Consider the following 19414-nt stretch of genomic DNA (forward strand, 5'->3'; position numbering starts at 1 on the left):
AACAAATCCCGAATTTGCTGTTCCAGCCCAGAACTGGCTGAAGGATTAGTTCTTTATGTTACAGATTTTAAAACCCTTTTTATATTATTATTATTTACTCTTTTCATTTTCAAATGAGGAATTTCTTTCTCTGCACTCCTACAGTGCTGGAAGTATAAGTATTACTATTACTAGGTATTACTAGTTAAGTGTGTAGTTTCTTATGCTTTATTAGATCATTATTTGGTGTTTTGGATATATTACAGACACTTTCCAGTTGACAAATTCTGAAGATTCTTCAGTATTGTTCTTAAATATCATTTATTTAGCATTCAGCTTGAGAGACTGTGTGCAGTAGGGTGTCTTTTTTTATCTTCATGCACTGTTTCTGCTTAACTATACCATGAATTTCTTGAGGGCATATTTCAATAAGTGGCATTTCAGAATAAATATAAGGTGGAGAGAATTGTAATCTCCAAAGCATTGATGTATTCAGAAATTCCAATGTAGTCTTATTGCATGGTTTTTTGGTAAGTCATGCTTTTATATATGTTTGTGTGTATGTATATATGAGTGTGCTTATTAAAAAAATAATATTTATGTAACAATGAAGACGGTTTTGGGTTTTTTTTTTTTTTGCACTATAGTAGCGGAATGATATAGAAGATTGCAGTGCAGTCTAGAAAAATGCAGAGTTGTAAGATACCATCTCTTTTGGACAATGCTACTTGCATGTTAGGAATGTTTAGTTTGTGAAGGTATAGAATCATAGGATGGTCAAGAGTTGGAAGGGACCTTAAAGATCATCGAGTTCCAGCCCCACTGCCATAGACAGGGACACCTCCCACTAGAGCAGGTTGCTCAAAGCCCCATCCAGCCTGGCCTTGAACACTTCCAGGGATGGGGCATCCACAACTTCCCTGGGCAACCTGTTCCAGTGCCTCACCACCCTCACAGTAAAGAATTTCTTTCTGGTATCTAATCTAAATCTTCCCTCTTCCAATTTAAAACTGTTACCCCTTGTCCTGTCACTACATTTCCTGACACAGAGTCCTCTTGTGAATGATACTATTCTGTCTGTTTGTTTGTTTTAAACAGGTTATTAAAAACAACCTGAATCCTGTTTGGAGGCCCTTTAAAGTCTCTCTCAATTCTCTGTGTTACAGTGACATGGATAAGTCAATCAAGGTAATGTATATGAAATGGTGTATGCATTAAAAAAAATAGAATATCTAATAAATGGAAGATGTGTTATTTTAGTTATTGCCTCTTTTTGTTTCAAGTTGAATTGAAAGTATTAGGTTTCTTATTCCTATTTGAAAGTCAGAGAGATACATGCATGTTTTAGGAAACAAAAAAATACATTTTACATTTGTGATGCATTATCTCATAAAAGTTGGTCACATAAGTAGCTTTGAAATGTCCAACTCAGTTTCTTACTTAGATCAAACAGTTTTACTGTTGCATCGGCCAAAATGGATGGTGTTAAGATATTGTACAGTGAACACTCATGGTAAAGGCTACAATATGCTTTGTTCTACGTTACAGATCTTGTAATACTTCGTTACTGATGCAACAGGTAACACTAATGAAATTATTGATATACTACCTGATACAATTAATTACACTTAACATGCTAGCTGAGATAAGATGTATCTTGTGGATACCACATGTAGCAACTTTTCTCCTCGGATGAAACTGAACTTTCTGTCAGAAAGTCAACCAAACCTGTGAAGTGATGGTTTCACCAGAACTGATCTCCAACTCTTTGTATCTTCAGATCTTATCTCGAATAAATTATGTTTAAGGTCTGAATTTCTTTCTTCAGGAATTCCCTTTAGGAGAAGCTAAACAACCAAACAAAATGTCATTTATAAGCTATTATGAACATCTTAGGAACCTGATACTTTAGCATTTGAAAAAAAACCTCAAATAAAACAAACCACTATACTTGTCGTTTTTCCTCTGGGAAGGAAAAACAAGAGCATAATCCGCATGTGACAGGTATTAGTCATATGGCTTGAGGCCGTCCTGGAAAATGCTTAACAGCCACAGGGATCTAGGTGTTACAAGCACCTGTATGGATTTAAATACATAATTACAGAGCAGACTAATGAACAACTTTACAAGCCCAGAACCTGCTTCCCTTGCTGCTTCTGTGGTTTTTTTCCTTCACTTTTCTTTCTGCTTTTCCCCAAAATATCTGTGACAGCTCTTACATCTCCTCATACTGTAAATATATTTCTCTTTTTGAGTAAACAGCCATACTAAAACTGTAGACCGTTGATTAAAATGTATCTATTAAGATGGAGTTATTCTCAGCTCTGTCATCGTTTTAATAAAGTCTGTTCTTTGGACTCTTATCTCAGAAGTGTAGGTTTATTTCCAGAGAAAATAGATTTTACTTGAAGTTGTTACGGACTTGGAGACAGACGGTAGGATTATGTGTTAATTAAAAATCCGGGAGCTATCACTTCAAACATTAAAATGCAAACAGAATTGTATTATAATGTTGTTGAAGGATTAAACAATACTTTTAATACTTTTATATGCTCACAGTTGCATGCGCAATGGGCTATTTATCATAGTAAGTAAACCCACCGATTTTTCCATAATGAGTGGCTTTTCACCTATTTAATGGCTTAGTTTGTGTATCCCCGGCAATGCACAAACCAAGTTGGTTCTTTATCTTCTGGATTTATTGCTATGTTCCACGTGAGTGTGTTTACAGTCAGTGAAGTTTTTCTGTGTTGAAAATATGAGCCTTTCATCTGGAGCAGACATGCCTAGTTCTGCTGGGGAATTGCATATATATGCAATTTTATCACATGGTTCCCTCTCACTATTGTGTGTCCAGGAGAGCAGATGTGGAACAAAAGAAATATTTCTGTCTTACCTGGAGTTAAGATCAAAAATTGGCTTAGGTGGGTTAAATACATGAAGCAAAACAATTTTTGATGCCATTAAAAGGAAAAAGAAATAACTGTGCCTACTGGGAATAGGTGTCATAACTATTGGCTTAGGAAGTGTCTTCAATTTAAAATTTCAGGTACTGAAGCACTTGGCTGAGTATTTGATTGGATTAATTTATGGCATTCAAAAGAATTTACATAGCATCTGCCATGAACATCAGACTGTTGATACTGTGGCTGCGTATGTGATTATTTAAGTTGCGATTCAATGCATGTGCATGCGTTTTATTTATTAGTGCACTCAAAATGTTGTAGTAGCGCAAACGGAAACATAGAGGCATGTTTTGCACAATGTAGAACTTGCAGGCTGCGCTTCATATTTTGTACTTCAGCATTACTTTTCAGAAAGTTACTTCCTCTCGGAAGGTCAAGTATATGTTGAAGTTGTTTGTTTTACTTCGTTATTCCTAAATGAAGTGGCCAAGTAATTTACTAAATTGTTTCTTGAATATAACATACGATTTCTTAAGTCTGGAAAGATGGAGATGAAAATACCTGTTCAGTTTAAGGCGTATCTATTTGGAAAAGTGTTCTGTGAAGTTTGTTTTGATTCCAAATAATGGGGGCTCCTACTTGGACTCTTCTTTTATTGTTGTTATTATTTATCATCGTTATTGTTATTACTGTTGAATTATTTTGATTTAATTAATTTAATTTAGCTAGCATGTCTGTGTTGCTAAACTGAAATGTCAGAAGTGGATGGCATTAGCATATGCTATTATAGATAAATATCCAGCTTTCTACCTAGAAAGGCAGTTGGGACACTGTCATAAGTTGAGCTTTTAAAAAAAAACAAAAATTGAGGATACTGTAAGGCTAAAGTAACAGTAGTAAAATTATCCTTGCTCAAACTGATAGGTTCTCAAACAGCAAATAAGTATTTTTCAATTATTCTGATGTTTTGGTGGGTTGGAGTGTTAAAAGATGAGTTGATAGAATAGCGAAACTTAACATTAAACACTGAATACAGGAAAAGGGGGATTTTTAGTTGACATTCAGATCCGTGAGGTGTGGATCATAGTGACTGTTTAAATTTGCTAATCTTAAAAAGAAATAAATTCAAGTCTTGTTTCTGGATTTAGGGCCGAACCTTCATATATTCATAAATTTTGACTTATCTTGATGATTAATAAATTCATATAAAAGTATTAATAAAACTCTCTTGATCACTGAATAACTGATTTTTAGCTGGATGCTCAGAGATAGTTAAATTTCCTTAATACCTTCAAAAAACGAATAAAAGATGATAGTAAATTCTAGTAAAATCCTACAGATAGTTTTCATACTCTTTTCTGACACACCCTCACTCCCAAACCGTAGTTCAGTATAACTGATGTTACCTGCTCGTGTGGGACCTGACTCTGCTTAATATTCTCGTCTCCACTTCAGTGAAAGATGTAATCTGAAACTGGGTATACTGGCTTTTACCTTATCTTAATCTGTAATTTTTAGATGCAGCTCTATGCAATTCTAAGACTGCAACATGAGAAAAATTCCATAATGTAAGAGATTTAGGAATGTTTTGGATGTCCAAGTTTGCCTGAATTAGAAATGACATTGTAGCGTTTATTGCCTTTGTAGGGCTGTTTCCGTTACTAACGCTGAATAATGCCTCATTTTAGGTTGAGTGCTATGACTATGATAGTGATGGGTCTCACGATCTCATAGGAAGTTTTCAAACAACAATGTCAAAACTGAAGGAAGCATCTCGCTCTTCACCTGTAAGTTTTACATAGTCTAAGCTGCCTGTGTGTTTTTGATAAGCTGTTTCACATTTTTTTTTTTTTTTTTTTTTTTTTTGGAGCAAAACTGACATCACTTGACTTGTTGGTATCAAAGTTGTGTTAGGATACACCTTAACGATGCTACTGTAGTTGAGGCTGACTCAGCATTCACATTATGCATCTACTTTCACAGAATCACAGAATGATATGGGGTTGGAAGGGACCTCTGGAGATCATCTAGTCCAACCCCCTGCCAAAGCAGGTCCACCCAGAGCAGGTTGCACAGGAATTTGTCCAGGCGGGTTTGGAATGTCTCCAGAGAAGGAGACTCCACCACCTCCCTGGACAGCTTGTTCCAGGGCTCTGCCACCCTCAAAGGAAAGAAATTCCTCCTCATGTTTAGGTGGAACTTCTTGTATTCAAGTTTGTGCCCGTTTCCTCTTGTCCTAGATTTCCTAGGATTAATGTCTTGGTTACGGTTTTCAATATTACATACCTAAAAGCCCAACTGTCAGCACAAATGAATTTCACTGATCATAAAAATGCAGAAATAAAAAAAATTTAGAGTGTTAAAAGGTAGGATGCAGTTAAAAGGCTAAAGCTTGTAGTATTTTTTTCAGGTTTTACTCAGTCCTTTATGTCAAGTATGGCACTTAGCAACCATCATGCATGCTGTAGTGAATGTGAAAAAAATTCAACGTTTATTCCACTGCAGAAAAATGCAACTGAATGTGTTAACATTAGGTGGCTCTTCGTTAAAGTGAAATTACCCTTCTTGTTCTTATGAATGGTAACAGTTTGCAAACCTTTTAATAGACAAGGTCCACATTTCGAAGAAAGGTGGCGTAGCAACCTTAACATAACAGTCTTTGTTATATGGACGTGTGTGTTATCAAAATATTTAACCATCTTTTCATTTAATTCTGTAAAACCTGAAGAACTGCTCCTGCATTAATAATAACAGGGTATATTGAGTGCCTGCTTGTAGTTTTCTAACATCTTGAGTGTTGCATTTGGGCTAAATTTCAGAGCTGTTGAATGTGAAGAATCAGCCTTGACTGTAGTGGTTTTTTGATGGCTGCTTTGTGCCCTGCCATGCTTTTCTTTTAGGCATCTGTTTCTGAATTCACTTCGAATTATGCATGGTTGAGTTTAATGCCTCTCAAGGTTTTATATTGTTTATAAGGCATTTTGTACTCGTATCGTATGCATGTAATTCATATGCTGCCTAGTTGGAGCTCTTAAGTGGTTTTTCTCATTTTTTCTAGTTTCTCAGGGGCCAGATGGTATCACTTTAGCTTTCAATGCTGACCGTGATCCTTCTTATTATTGTAACTAAAGTGTGCAAGAAATAAATTGGGGAGCAGGAGGATTTCGTAATATTTTTTTTTTCTGCTTTTTAAATGAAGATTTTAATCTTTTAACAAGATGTTTTTCTTCATTCATTTTTCTTTTGTAAAATGTTGCACTTTCATAATAGAGCAGTATCTTAAATTAAACAAACCTAGCAGCTTTGTATATTCACATTTTCAAGAACATATTTTCTGTAAGAACCGTGTGGTGTGAAGCATGTTGTGTGAAGGCTCCTTGAGAATACAAATATCTATTTTCACTGCTCCCCTAGTAGCATAATAGGTGCAGTCTCTTTTGAATTGAAAGAAAAGGTATCTTAAGTTATAATCTGCCTGTGCTGGTTTTGGAAATGCTTTAAGAAAGTTGTTTTCATGAGAACTGTGGCTATACCTACTCTAAGTTACTGCTGTCAGTAAGATGAAGCGAAGATAAGAGACAACGCAAATAACGTGCTCTAGATTTCTTCTACTTTTAACAGGAGCTAACCTCTAATCCTGTGTGATCTGATTAATTTGATAGTGTCTGTAAAACATTGCTAGTGCACGTTAGAATTTGACTTTATATGCTCCAAGTGTGATCTTTAGTTACTCCCACTATTCTGGCATCAGCTGCGCCTGTGGGAGATTTGGCCCGGCTCTCAAGTTTACTTGAGGCGAGGATGGGTGTGACTCTGTGTCCTCAGTTGCTGAAAAAGCTGATCTTGTGTGACTGAAGTGAATGGGTGGCTTCTCATTCTCTGCAGAGCTGCTGATTTTTTTTTAATTATTTTTTTTTAATTCCTTCCCTTAAGGTATCTTCCCCCCCCAAGGCGTGCTGTTAGTGAGCTCTGGTTGGCGGATTATAAAATGTAGTTGAAAGATTGTAAGTGCTGTGTATCTCGGGACCATTGTTAGCGAGTACCTCACCAACTGACGTAGTACAAAACCCAAGTCCCTGAAAGACAATTTCCATCAAATAGAAGTGATGCTGGTGGTGGAATGTCCAAAAGAACCCAAAAAGATAAACAAGAGGCATATAGACTTAGGTGCTGGCCTCATTAGTGCATTTTATTTTTTTTTTTGCTTGAGATTAATTGCAAGATCACTTTTAAAAACTTAATTAACTTAAACCAAGTCAGTGGAACCTATTTCTGGCATGTCTGGAATACATGACTGTGTGCTGGCAGGAGCTTCTTAACCTGGACAGCTGTTCGTTGCACTTGGAGGTGAAGGTATTGATTTAGTTGATGAAGCTTCAACAAGTGATTTTGGAAAGCTTAAACATATACCTCTTATTTCGTGCATAACTGCCACAGCTGCTGGAAAGAGCTTTGCCGGAATCACCATGTCTTTACCAAAAAGAAAGTTGTTAGCAGAATCCTCAGAGGGAAAATGGTACAAAATTTCTTTGGTTTAAAATACAGTTGTCTAAACAGACATATTTGTAAGCTTCTGGGTAAGAGAGGATTTCTGTCATGATAATGGGTTTTTTTCTTGCTGATTTTGGGCAGGCTGGGTTTAATTTTGCTTGATAGTGAAATAAACTGCATTTTTAAACAAGCCCAAAGTATCATGAAAATAGGGCCATGAAGATGATCAGAGGGATGTAGCACCTCCCCTATGAAGACAGGCTGAGAGAGCTGGGGTTGTTCAGCCTGGAGAAGAAAAGGCTCCGGGGAGACCTCATAGCAGCCTTCCAATATCTGAAGGGAGCCTACAGGAGAGCCGGAGAGGGACTCTTTGTCAGGAAGTGTAGTGACAGGACAAGGGGTAATGGTTTTAAATTGGAAGAGGGGAGATTGAGATTAGATATTAGGAGGAAATTCTTTCCTGTGAGGGTGGTGAAGCACTGGAACAGGTTGCCCATGGAAGCTGTGGATGCCCCATCCCTGGAGGTGTTCAAGGCCAGGCTGGATGGGGCTTTGAGCAACCTGCTCTAGTGGAGGTGTCCCTGCCCATGGCAGGGGAGTTGGAACTGGATGATCTTTAAGGTCCCTTCCAACTCTAACCATTCTGTGATTCTATGATCAGTCCTAGCATAGAGAACTTCTGAATTTATTACACAAATGATATTTATAGTGCTTTGGTTGGATTTGTTTGCATTTGCAGGTTGAATTTGAGTGCATTAATGAAAAGAAAAGACAGAAGAAGAAAAACTATAAAAACTCTGGCATTGTGAGCGTTAAGCACTGTGAGGTCAGTAATATATTCTAGTTTTTAACTCTTTAAGTGTTCAGGCATACCAGCTGTCATCTAGTATGCCTTCACCCTCAAACTATAAAAACATTTTAAAATGTCTGAAAGTTGCAGACACAGTAAATTTTTAAGGGTTCTGATTCATATAAGGAGACCGATTGACAGCTGAATCACGTGTCTGTCCTCCCTTGTGCCCTCACTTTCTCATGAAGATGCCATCTATGTGGCAAAGGTTCTTTACCAATTTGTAAGGCTGTTCCTGAACCGCTGCATTTATCAACTCATGGTTTTATGGTGAATTAAAATCGGGTAAGTCTGTCATAATATGTAGTGTTATAAATGAAAGTGCTTGCGGAGCTGCTTTGTTGTCTGCCTGTAATTTTGCAAAAGGTCTGATTGTGATGCACTGAGTGTGTGATGGCACACACCGTAGATGTCCTCACTACAGTGGGTGGGTGGGATATCTGTAGAGTAAAAGTAGTGCTTTGCATGGGTAAGGATAAATCTGGAACCTTGGAAGCTGCTGCAATAATACTTACTGTTTTTCTCCCATTAAAAAAAAAAAAAAAGTAGTTAATTTCTATCTTCTGTTTTTAGATCATAGTAGAATGCACATTCCTTGATTACATCATGGGTGGGTGTCAGCTGAATTTCACAGTAAGTTAAATCATTTTATATAAATTAGTTTTTGAGTTTTGAAGCAAACTGGAGTATATAATTGATTGCCTGTGCTCTTCATTTGATTATTGTATTATTTTTTTGTTGTTGCCCTGTAGCATGGAGGGGGGAAGCCATTTTGCCAGAGTCCATCTAGTCTGTTTAGAAAAAAATACTTTCTTTATTCATAGCATGAAGTTCTGAACCTCTAGTTTGTTAGGAACCAGCTGAGCTGTGTGGATGGAGACCAAGGAGAAATTTTCAGTTTGCTGATTTACTTCATGTTTCCTTTTCATAAGGGTGCTTTTCTTTTTTTCTTTTTTTCCCATCCTCTGACCACAGATTTCACTTTTGCCTTTGATGTTGGTTTTCAAGGCCCTTTGCTTAATGAAAGCAACATACAGAAGCCATCATATATGGGTTAGGAGCCTTAAGTTATGTAATTTGCAAACCAAATGCAGCACAAGTAACAGTAATGTATCTTCACCCTGGTGATATGCCCCATCACCAAAGCAGAGAGGACCCATTGAGATCAGAGAATGGCTCTGGCTTCTGTGGCGTCTGACTAGTCATACTTCTGAAAAGGTGTATCTGGCAAGAAACAAGATGAAATTCATTTAACACCTATTGAAGAGCTGCTGTGAACAGTAACTGAAAGTAAACACAGCGAAAACCTGCCAGATGGAAGTAATTTCAGCCCTTCTGAGAGACAGGGAGTTTCTGCTGGTTTCGTAGTGGCATTGTTTTAAGCGTGTTAATATTTCAAGAAACGTGCGTCTTAAGTATCGTACCTGTTAGATTTGTAGATGTCCTGGTTACTACTGTTTACAATTCTTTTATGATTTTCACTTTTGCTTTGCCAGAAATAAGAAACATAATTGCTGCTAGAGGTTAAATTTGAAATAAATACTGCATTTGACAGGTGGGGATAGATTTTACAGGCTCCAATGGAGACCCTCGCTCTCCGGACTCTCTGCATTACCTCAGCCCTAATGGAGTTAATGAATACCTAACAGCCATTTGGTCTGTAGGACTGGTCATTCAGGATTATGATACGTAAGTTTTAGATTTTTATATAAATCATTTTTTAGATATGCATAAGTTTTTGTGGTAGTTTCTTAAAGCAGTGTTGAAAATGTCAGCTGATACGTTGGAATTCAATTTCTGAGCTGAAATGTAGAGCTAAAAAAGACTTCATAATCACTGCACAGTCACGTAATCACAAGCAGAAGCTTCTGTCTACAGCAGAGAGGCAAGGCTTTTCATCTGTGATGTAGAGAGCAACATTAATTTAAATAAATGCTTGCATTCTTGCCGGTTTGGTGTTAAAGACTGGTTTTGGTCCTAGCAACAATTACAAGGGGGAACTGCCATTTAATTTTGTCTCTTAATGCTTAATAAACAGCATTTTTAATGATCAAGAGCAGCACTGATTAGCTAAACTTATTGAACTATGACAGCTTTTAAAGGAAGGCGCTCACTTCATTTTCTTTAAAATTGCTTTTTTAGAGATAAGATGTTTCCAGCCTTTGGATTTGGTGCACAAATTCCTCCTTCCTTTCAGGTAATGGGATATGTAAATGCATTACCTAAGGCAACTAAAAATGCTTACTTCAGGAGGAGATTGTATATACAGTCCTGACTATGTCTTTTGTGTATTGACAGGTGTCACATGAGTTCCCATTAAATTTTAACCCATCAAACCCATTCTGTAATGGTAAGTCTGAGAAAGTAAGAGTCAGACCCATAGAATGAAATGTCTAAGGTGAAAGGATAAAAACCACTTGAGAGAAGAACTGTAAAGCATGTTGTTGTAATTAAACAATGAGTTTACTCGTGTAGCAGGAAACACTTTTACAACTGTTTTCTTGGCTACTAGAAATAGCATTTGGTCTCTTTTCTGTAATGATTCATGAAAGAAGTGGTTTGAAGAGCTAGGGCACCATATGGGCAAGCTGGGAACAGCCCTCCTGTTGTCAACTCACTTCATTCTGCTGCTGGTGTGGAGTTGTCTGGTTTTGGGTACCTGCAACAGGGTAGGTTTGGACTGGACATTAGGAAGAAATTCTTCACAGTGAGAGTGGTCAGACACTGGAACAGGCTGCCCAGGGAAGGGGTTGAGTCACCATCCTTGGATGAGTTTAAGAGTCGCTTAGATGTGGTGTTGGGGGATATGGTGTAGGGGAGAACTTTGTAGAGTAGGGTAGATGGTTGGACTCAATGATCCCAAGGGTCTTTTCCAACCTAGATGATTCTCTGATTCTATGAGTAGGATGCTGCCACTGCCTGTTCAGCACGGACTCTCTGATGACTACTGCAGGCTGCCAGGCAATGTCAAAGAGAACTGTCGTAATTCAGTGACACACGCTTGAGCCTTACAGTTTTTGGCCTTTCTATTCACATAAAGCCGAGCGTGTTAAGCGTGTGCGTTAAGCATCGGTGAAGCTGGAGGCCCCCATTGCTCATGAGTCATTTGCTTCTTTCATCATGATTAGTTTTAAGTCTTTGCATTTTCACTTTCAATAAAGTGATAAATACAGTGTTTTAGGAAGATCAAGTGCTAACTCTAATATGAAAAAATCAATATGATCTATTTGTGTTCTCTAGGAGTCCAAGGCATTGTTGATGCGTATCGGGCTTGTCTTCCTCAAGTGAAGTTATACGGGCCAACAAATTTTTCTCCAATTATAAATCATGTGGCAAGATTTGCTGCTGCAGCTACACAACAGCAAACAGCATCTGTAAGTTCTTTATGGGAGTGTGTGTATTTTTTCCTACTTTTTTTCTTTCCCTTCTAGTTTATAAATAGTATTTTTCTCTTTTAAGCTTGTAAGTGCACTTGATTCAACAGCTGGTTGTTTGCCTTGTGAATTGGTGTTTGGTACCCTGAGATCGAGATAAAAGCTAACCAATTTTTGCAGATTGTACACAACAATTCTCTCCTAAATTAATTAAATAAGCTTGTCAGAGCTGAAATACCAACTTAAAAATACACAGCACTTTTACGGTATCTTCTGTTCAGAGCTCTTGCAGTGCTATACTGGTGTTAGTTAAATTTAAGCCTTTGCATATATGGGAGTGATTTAACGTCACCTGAGAAAAATCAGTTATACCTTTTTTTACATCAGATAGTTGAGAGAGAGAATTAAGTAAGGTAACGAAGAAATGGAGGCTATAGCTCCTCACACCTAGGTACCAACAGTGATAATTAACTGTCCGTACCACGTACTGTGCTGTCCTCCCCATTAAAATTGTGCGCGTGAGTTGTTGACCATATTAAGAAATAAGAATTCTGAAAAGCAAGTCTTGAGTATCAAATCATTTAGATGATAATCCATGCAAGTTCAGCAAATCCGAAGCCATATATATCTTAAATAATTTATTATAGCAAATACCGGTGTATCAGACATCGTGTAAAATCAGAACATAAAATTAGCTATTTTTTGCACCATACCACCATATGTAAAAGCACCTGTGGAAACCAATTAGGAAAAGAGTTATGGATTTCCATATGCCAAGAGTTATGTAAGGGTTTGCCTTGGTAGTCTTGGACATGGACCTGATGGAGCGGGTCCAGAGGAGGGCCACTAAGATGATCAGGGGGTGAGACCACCTCTGCTATGAGGACAGACTGAGGGAGCTGGGGTTGTTCAGCCTGGAGAAGAGGAGGCTCCGGGGAGACCTAATAGCGGCCTTCCAGTACCTGAGGGGGGCCTACAGGAAGGCTGGGGAGAGTCTGTTTACAAAGACCTGCAGTGACAGGACGAGGGGCGATGGTTTTAAGTTGGAGAAGGGGAGATTGAGATTGGATATTAGGAACAAGTTCTTTACTCTGAGGGTGGTGGAACACTGGAACAGGTTGCCCAGGGAGGTGGTTGAGGCCCCTTCCCTTGAGATATTCAAGGTGAAGCTCGACGAGGCCCTGGGCAACCTGGTCTAGTTGGGGGTGTCCCTGCTGACTGCGGGGAGGTCAGACTAGATGACCTTTGGAGGTCCCTTCCAGCCTGGACCAGTCTATGAATCTATGAATCTTGCAGTAGTAACTGTCATCACCATGTATCTGTGTATAGAGATAAAAGGAATTTAGCAAAAGCTCTTGTACCTTTTTTTTTTTTATTATTTTTTCTGAAAGTGCAATATGCCTAGTAAGAGATTTATTTTTTCTGCCTGAAAGGACATGTTTAAGTAATTTTGATGCCTTGCCACTTAATGCATATCACAGATATTTTGGGTTGGGTTTTAGTTTTTCATTCCAGTACGTAGGTAGTATGAGAAGAGAGAAATAAATCCGATGTGATGGGCTATCATGCTGCTGGTCATAGCCTTCTCTGCTCGTGTTGATTTGTAGACATTCTTGCTGGAGTTGGGGAATGGAGTGGTGGGGAGGAGCAATGAGAAAAGGTGATACTTGAACACAGGAGATAAGGGAAAACCAATTATTTTGGAGGCAGACAAGGGAAGATGGGAAGCAAAGTACTGAAGAGGAAGACTTCTAAGGATACTGGGAGTACCTTTGGAACTTAAATTCGTGCTGCCCAGTAATCATCTGATATGAACCAAGTGAGGGAAGACCAGAAGTTCAAATAGTAGTTTCTGATAGTTTCTGAGCTTCTAGCTGCTTCTTGATACTTCAATCCAGAGCGGGGGCTAAAATGCCAGCTTTTAGAAGCCCTGGCAGTCTAGTGGAAGCAATCCCAGTGATTGAATAAATTACTGAAATACTGCAAGGTGGCCTTGGTAATTAACTTCATAAAGCAGCTAGAAAAGATGCTTAAAGGAATTTGAAAATAGGCATGCTGAGCTTTTCAGCACAAAAAGATGTGTTTTAATCTATATTCAGGATTTTAGGGTGCACTGAAAAAATGAAGGCCTGTTCCATTACCCTTGGTAGCACTCTTTTGTTCATCTGACTGTTCTTAACTGACTGAAGCGAAGGGTAGCATTTCATAAAGGTATTGATAGACCAGAAAGGAAACAAATACAAGTTTCACAGGTGTAATTTGTCCAAAACCTCAATAAACTGCCTTCTATCATAGGACAAATACTCAGAAGATAGGTTAATTATTGGTTTGTTCGGGGATTTTTGGAGAGGAGAGGGGTGATACCATTGGATTTTTGGGAGGTAGCTGTCTAAAGGTTACTTCTTTTAAAAGATTGATTATGTTGTCCTTATAAATTTCTTTGGCCTGTACAGATGAAGCCTGACCACAACTTAGTTGTTCGACTGTAAAATTCAGTGAGTGCATTGAACGTGCTCAAAGTGACAACAGTACGTAGTCTGTACGTGCATTTTTTTAAGTGTACATGCCTACATGTTTTCTGTTCCTTTGTCACAAGACAGTGTTTATTGGTTTGACAGCAATACTTTATACTTCTGATCATAACGGATGGTGTGATAACAGACCTCGATCAAACTCGAACCGCCATAGTTAATGCTTCAAAATTGCCCATGTCCATTATCATTGTTGGTGTTGGAGGAGCAGACTTCGATGCTATGGAGTTTCTTGATGGTGACAATGGAGTTCTTAGGTCCTCATCAGGAGAACCAGCTGTCAGAGACATCGTCCAGTTCGTGCCGTTCAGGAAGTTCCAAAATGTAAGTAATCTTAATGGTATGTTTAATAAGCATTGTAGAGGCGTGCTGGCTTTGCTAGCACATCCTACGTATAGTCTTAAGCTTTTGCACTGTCTCTCAAATGAAGTCTGAGATACATCTTTATCAAATGCTAAAAAAGAATTAAAAAAAAAAAAAGACAGTAGACTTCAGCATCTGTAGAATTTCCATTCAGTGAGCTGATTCATGTTCGAAAAGACTCCATTTCGGCTTTAAGCACCGCATTTCTAACAAGTTGCTACAGGGGAATGACCTTTGTAAATCTCCCTCAGACTTGATTAAACAGATGGATGTGGTTTTCATTTGGGAGGAAGAAGTTACTGTGGTTTAGTTCTTATGGAAAAGTGTTTTTTATTGTGGATGCCCATTTGTAAACATGGATTAGTCTCACATTTTAGTGCAGTGTTAAAATTCAAGACATTCAAATCAGGGAGGTTGTAATCAGTAGAAATTGTGTGTGGGCACGATAGTGGTGATAGTTTTCATTTTCATTAAAGCAAATATACAAAAAAAATGGGTAGTGAAAGAGTGGAGTCCTGATTTTTTGCTGTAGAACCCAATAAAATACTCACAGGCTGCCATAGTCTGACTTTTAAATGTCGTATTGCTGGAAAAAGCTGATTTTAAAAAAAAAAAACCACCAAAATTTCCTCAGGATGGGGAAGATCCTAATTTCTATCCTATATATATCCTAATTCTATCTTATATATATCCTAATTCTATCTTATATATATCCTATTTCTATCCTATATATATCCTAATATTTCTATCCTAATATGTTCTAATTTTTGGTTTGTTTCTTAATATTAACCCTGATAATAATACTCCTTATACCTTCTTATTTTGTCTTTATGTTTTTATTTTTGCTTTTACTTTTGATACAAGTTTTGCTTGATCTCAGAGCAACTCAGGCAAACTGAAAGGAGAAAGAGAGCAAAATCAGTACAGAACATACTTACTGAATAATGCACTTACATGTAGATTAACTAGGGTCAGTATTCAGTATCAAATTATATATCCAAATGCTTTCAGTTCCAGAAAAAGGGGCACTTTGTTTTCCCTTGGATACTTAGTCTTACGGTAAAAACAGTATCTCTAGAAGAGCTGCTCTGTAGCAATGCAGTTCCTGTGCATGAGACTTGGTGCAGGTGATCAGACAAGCCCCTTAAAGGGTCATCTTCAGCAGAGAGTGGAAGTGTGTTGACGTGGCTGAAGTTCAACGTCCGCACTTTGCGCGCATGTATTTTGTGGGACAAAAGGTATATCCACAAACATGGCAGCACTTTGCCCAGCCAGCTCCTGTTACTTCAGTGGAACAAGGCAGCCAGCTGGCTCCTGGTAATGGGAGCAAGAAGGTGAAGATGTCAGGGAAGCTTCCATCTGTCCCACAGGGGCACTGTGTAAATACCTCCATAAAATGTCAGGCTTTAAATTGGCCTAGAAGAGCAGGTGCTTATTACCCATCTTAGGATCCCCGTTAACAGTTGGTGTGGAAACTGAAACTTGGTGTTCTTTTCTTCACAAGTCTCCAAAGGAAGCTCTGGCGCAGTGTGTCCTGGCAGAAGTCCCTCAGCAAGTGGTGAACTACTTCAGCACCTACAAACTGCAGCCTCCCAAGAATCCTGCTGCGAAGTGAATGGCCCGAGCAGGGGAGCTGAGGCTTGGTGCTTGCTTTACTCGCTGTATCTACAGGCTTGGGTTCTCGAGGTGCTTCTGTGTACATGTATACGCACTCCTCCGTATGGTAATGTCTCTTAGCTTTTGCCTGCAATCACGTTGCCAAGTGTGCCTTTTGAGGGCCAAAATTACAATTGTGTTAAAATTTGATGCTGATTTGAGAGATAGGGCTTACTTGGCTGCATTTTATTTTGAAAAGTAAGAGTGGAAAAAAAGAGGTTGGATATGCAGAGAGAAGGGGGAGAACAGCTGGAAGTGGAACAGCTGCCTGTTTGATAAGTATGGCCAGTGGGAGTGTTTATTTGCTTTTGTGGGGATCGACACGGAGGAGTGCAGCTCCTCAGTGATCATAAAACCAGTCTGAAATGAGAAAGAGGGAATAACCCCACCAAGCAGATAAAAGTTTGTATGTGCTTCAACGAATCTGGAATACTTCAGGCTTCTGTGTCCATTAAGCCACCACACCACCGTTTTGTCGCAGGGGTTTCATAATTAGACGCGTACCAGAAGAGAGCGTTAACGGCCCTCCTTGCACGCCTGTTTCACCTTTGCCACTTCAGTGCCTTTGGCCAGTGCCTGGGGTTCAGGGCCGTGTGATCGCGAGCCAAACAAGTCATTAAAGTATAATCTCTTTCACAGTATGCAGTCTCTTAAAAGCCAGGACAGGAATAACTGCAGTGAATCAAGGTAAACCTCTAACATCCCAGAAAAATACTGTTGGCCTTTGAGGCTACCACTGTAAAGTGGCTTTCTGTCTGTGCTCTGCTGGAAAACGGGAACTCCAGATTTTATTTTGGTTGGGGTTTTGTTTTGGATTGGGTTTTTTTTGGTGTTTTTTTTTCCCTATAGAAGTCATGACTGTTGATCTTTAAAGGGCTTTTTGTGAAGCGGGAATTCACTTTTCAGTTAAAGAGTTTTGTCTGATTTATAACTGCCTATTTTCAAGCAAAGACACTTCTTGAAAGCGCTGCTTTATTTATATTGGTTTTGTCGTATTTTGAATCATGCTGCTTTTTCATGAGCTCGCTAATGAAAAGTGCCTGCAAAAAACACAATCTTGCCTCTTCCCTCCCTGTGGGAAGACATAAGAAAGTCTCTAAGCTCTCATGCTATAACCATACTGCATTTCTCTAGTTTCTGCTTTATTTTCTTGGCTTGAGCTTTCTTGTTACCATTTACACCAAGTGTAAATCACCTTCCGTTTGCGTAGCAGAGAGATGAAGCTTTCTTGCCTCCCAGGTGTATGCTGCTTTCTGAGGGTCTCTTCTGATCCTGTCAGGGTGCATAACGTAAAGGGATGTAAAGGTCTCATTTATCACTTCTGAAAATGCTCATCCTAAACATTAATTTTGCAGTTTGACATTTGAAGTGGTTTAGAGTCAGACATCCGACCGATCCCATTCTGGATGGTGCAGCTGTAACACGTTAGAACAGAATGGACCAACATTAAATTTACCGTGCTCCAGCACTCAAGACTGCACCAGGTCGTGGTAAATGTGACTTTTTTTTTTTTCACTCGCTGGAGCTGCTCTGTCATTTTTTGAGTGTTTTTTTTTTCTCCATATACGTATAATCCTGTCAAAAATCTGAATTTGCATTAACATTGATGGATGAAGGATACGTGTATCGAGATTGTCTTGTGCATCCTGTAAAACATCCCACATGTTTTGCAGACAGTTGGTTAGTTATCAATCATGGATTAATACGCTATTCTTCACTCCGTTTTCCTTGGTGGAAAAGGGTTCCTGATAGTTTCAGTAGAGGAACGCTGAGGAAGAGATTTTGTTTCATATTAAGCCAAGCTCTTTCTTTTTTTGAAATTTAATTCGCGTGTTTGTTTATATAAAAACCTACAGTCGCCTTTTTATCAGTGTAGTGCAAATGTGTTACTACTTCATGTATAAACGATAGTGAAGTGTCGTGCCAGATACGCAACACAAAATCCGCAGACCGAGGAAGGTAATTCTGATGAGCCTGAATCACGCTGCTGCGAATTGATATTGTCTCATTTTGGAGAAGTGAACTGTTTGACAGCTCCACGTACAGAGGGAACCGGGTGCAGGATTAATTAATAATTAAAAGGATCGATGGCCGTGGAAGGAGTACTGCTGATAGGAGTAAGGGATACTACTGACGTTCCTCTGAGCTGTCTGCCGGAAATATAATGCTACAGCTGAATTCTCTTACCAATTTCTGTTTCAAGTTGCTGTGGAATGGCATTTAAATGCATTAAAGTATGTTAATAGGTATTATTATACTAAAATCGTTAAAAGTATCTGCTGCGTATAAAATACATAAACCCTTTTGTCTATATTCTATACATAAATTCTGAGTTTCTACAGCAGAGAATTCATTATTTCATGTTGGAAAAGTGCCTTGATGTTCCTCAAGCTTAGGGAATTAAACAGCACATCGATGACCCCTACTTCTCAACGTGCCCCGTTCTGTGTGAAGGAAAGCGTTTCAGACCTGACAGCAGCAAGGACCGTTTTCTGGGTGTAACCCGTAGAGGCGTACAGCTAACAGCCTCTTGGAAAACCTGGAAACTTCCAAGTTAGGCTGAAGCAGTAATCTGAATAAAGGAACGCAGCAGATCGTGAGTCAAGGGGGAGGGGAATTATTTTGTTGTTTTGCCATTTTTTGTTTGTTTATTTTTACACGTAACAAATGCCTTATTAGCTTGAGGGTGGCAAAGCAAAATATGGTCAAAGTTCTGTAAAGGGAATGTGCTTGTGGGTCACTTGCACCACCTTGTGATAAGAACGATGTATAGCAGTCTTCATAATCAGGTGCTCGTTGCCATTTAATGGTCTTAATATATACATATGTACAGCAGAGAAATAACCCGTAACCAGAATTTTTTACTTTCCTATCTATTTCGGTCATGATGGAGTTAACTGATTTACAATGCCTATGCATTAAAAATAGAATTTCATGATAACTGCTCTTCCGTTGTGCTTTTGTACTCGGCGTTTCCTGTGTTAATGGTAGATGCTGCTTTTGCAGTTCCTGGGATCAGCGTTCCGCAGGCTGAGCAGCTCAGGTTTATAACGAGTATTATCGGGCGAGAGGGGAAAAAAATGCCTTTTCACTCAGTGGTTCGGACCGGGCAGTGCGTATTTCATAAAGCATCTCATCCTGGCTTTAGAAAGAAAATATTCTGAAATTGGATGGGTTTGGCAGTGAGTGCTTCATTCTCTTTGCCGCTTTAAGAGTTCCCCCTCTATTTGCATGTATTAGCATGCTAATTACAATTATCATCAG

General features: G+C 38.8%; 1 protein-coding gene across 1 annotated transcript in view; it reads left to right on the forward strand.

Annotated features, from left to right (window-relative positions):
- The window catches only part of CPNE3 (copine 3), a 35402-nt gene extending 16313 nt beyond the window's left edge, over window positions 1-19089 (forward strand). Inside the window, exons 8-17 of the mRNA XM_074145293.1 lie at window positions 1078-1167; window positions 4574-4672; window positions 8116-8202; window positions 8800-8859; window positions 9782-9915; window positions 10369-10423; window positions 10525-10576; window positions 11467-11600; window positions 14219-14455; window positions 15999-19089. Coding sequence (XP_074001394.1) covers window positions 1078-1167; window positions 4574-4672; window positions 8116-8202; window positions 8800-8859; window positions 9782-9915; window positions 10369-10423; window positions 10525-10576; window positions 11467-11600; window positions 14219-14455; window positions 15999-16109 — 1059 coding nt within the window. The 3' untranslated portion in view covers window positions 16110-19089. The remainder of the gene's footprint in view (window positions 1-1077; window positions 1168-4573; window positions 4673-8115; window positions 8203-8799; window positions 8860-9781; window positions 9916-10368; window positions 10424-10524; window positions 10577-11466; window positions 11601-14218; window positions 14456-15998) is intronic.
- Window positions 19090-19414: the final 325 nt, after the last annotated feature.

The sequence above is a fragment of the Numenius arquata genome, chromosome 3, assembly GCF_964106895.1.
Source record: "Numenius arquata chromosome 3, bNumArq3.hap1.1, whole genome shotgun sequence".
Lineage (NCBI taxonomy): Eukaryota > Metazoa > Chordata > Aves > Charadriiformes > Scolopacidae > Numenius > Numenius arquata.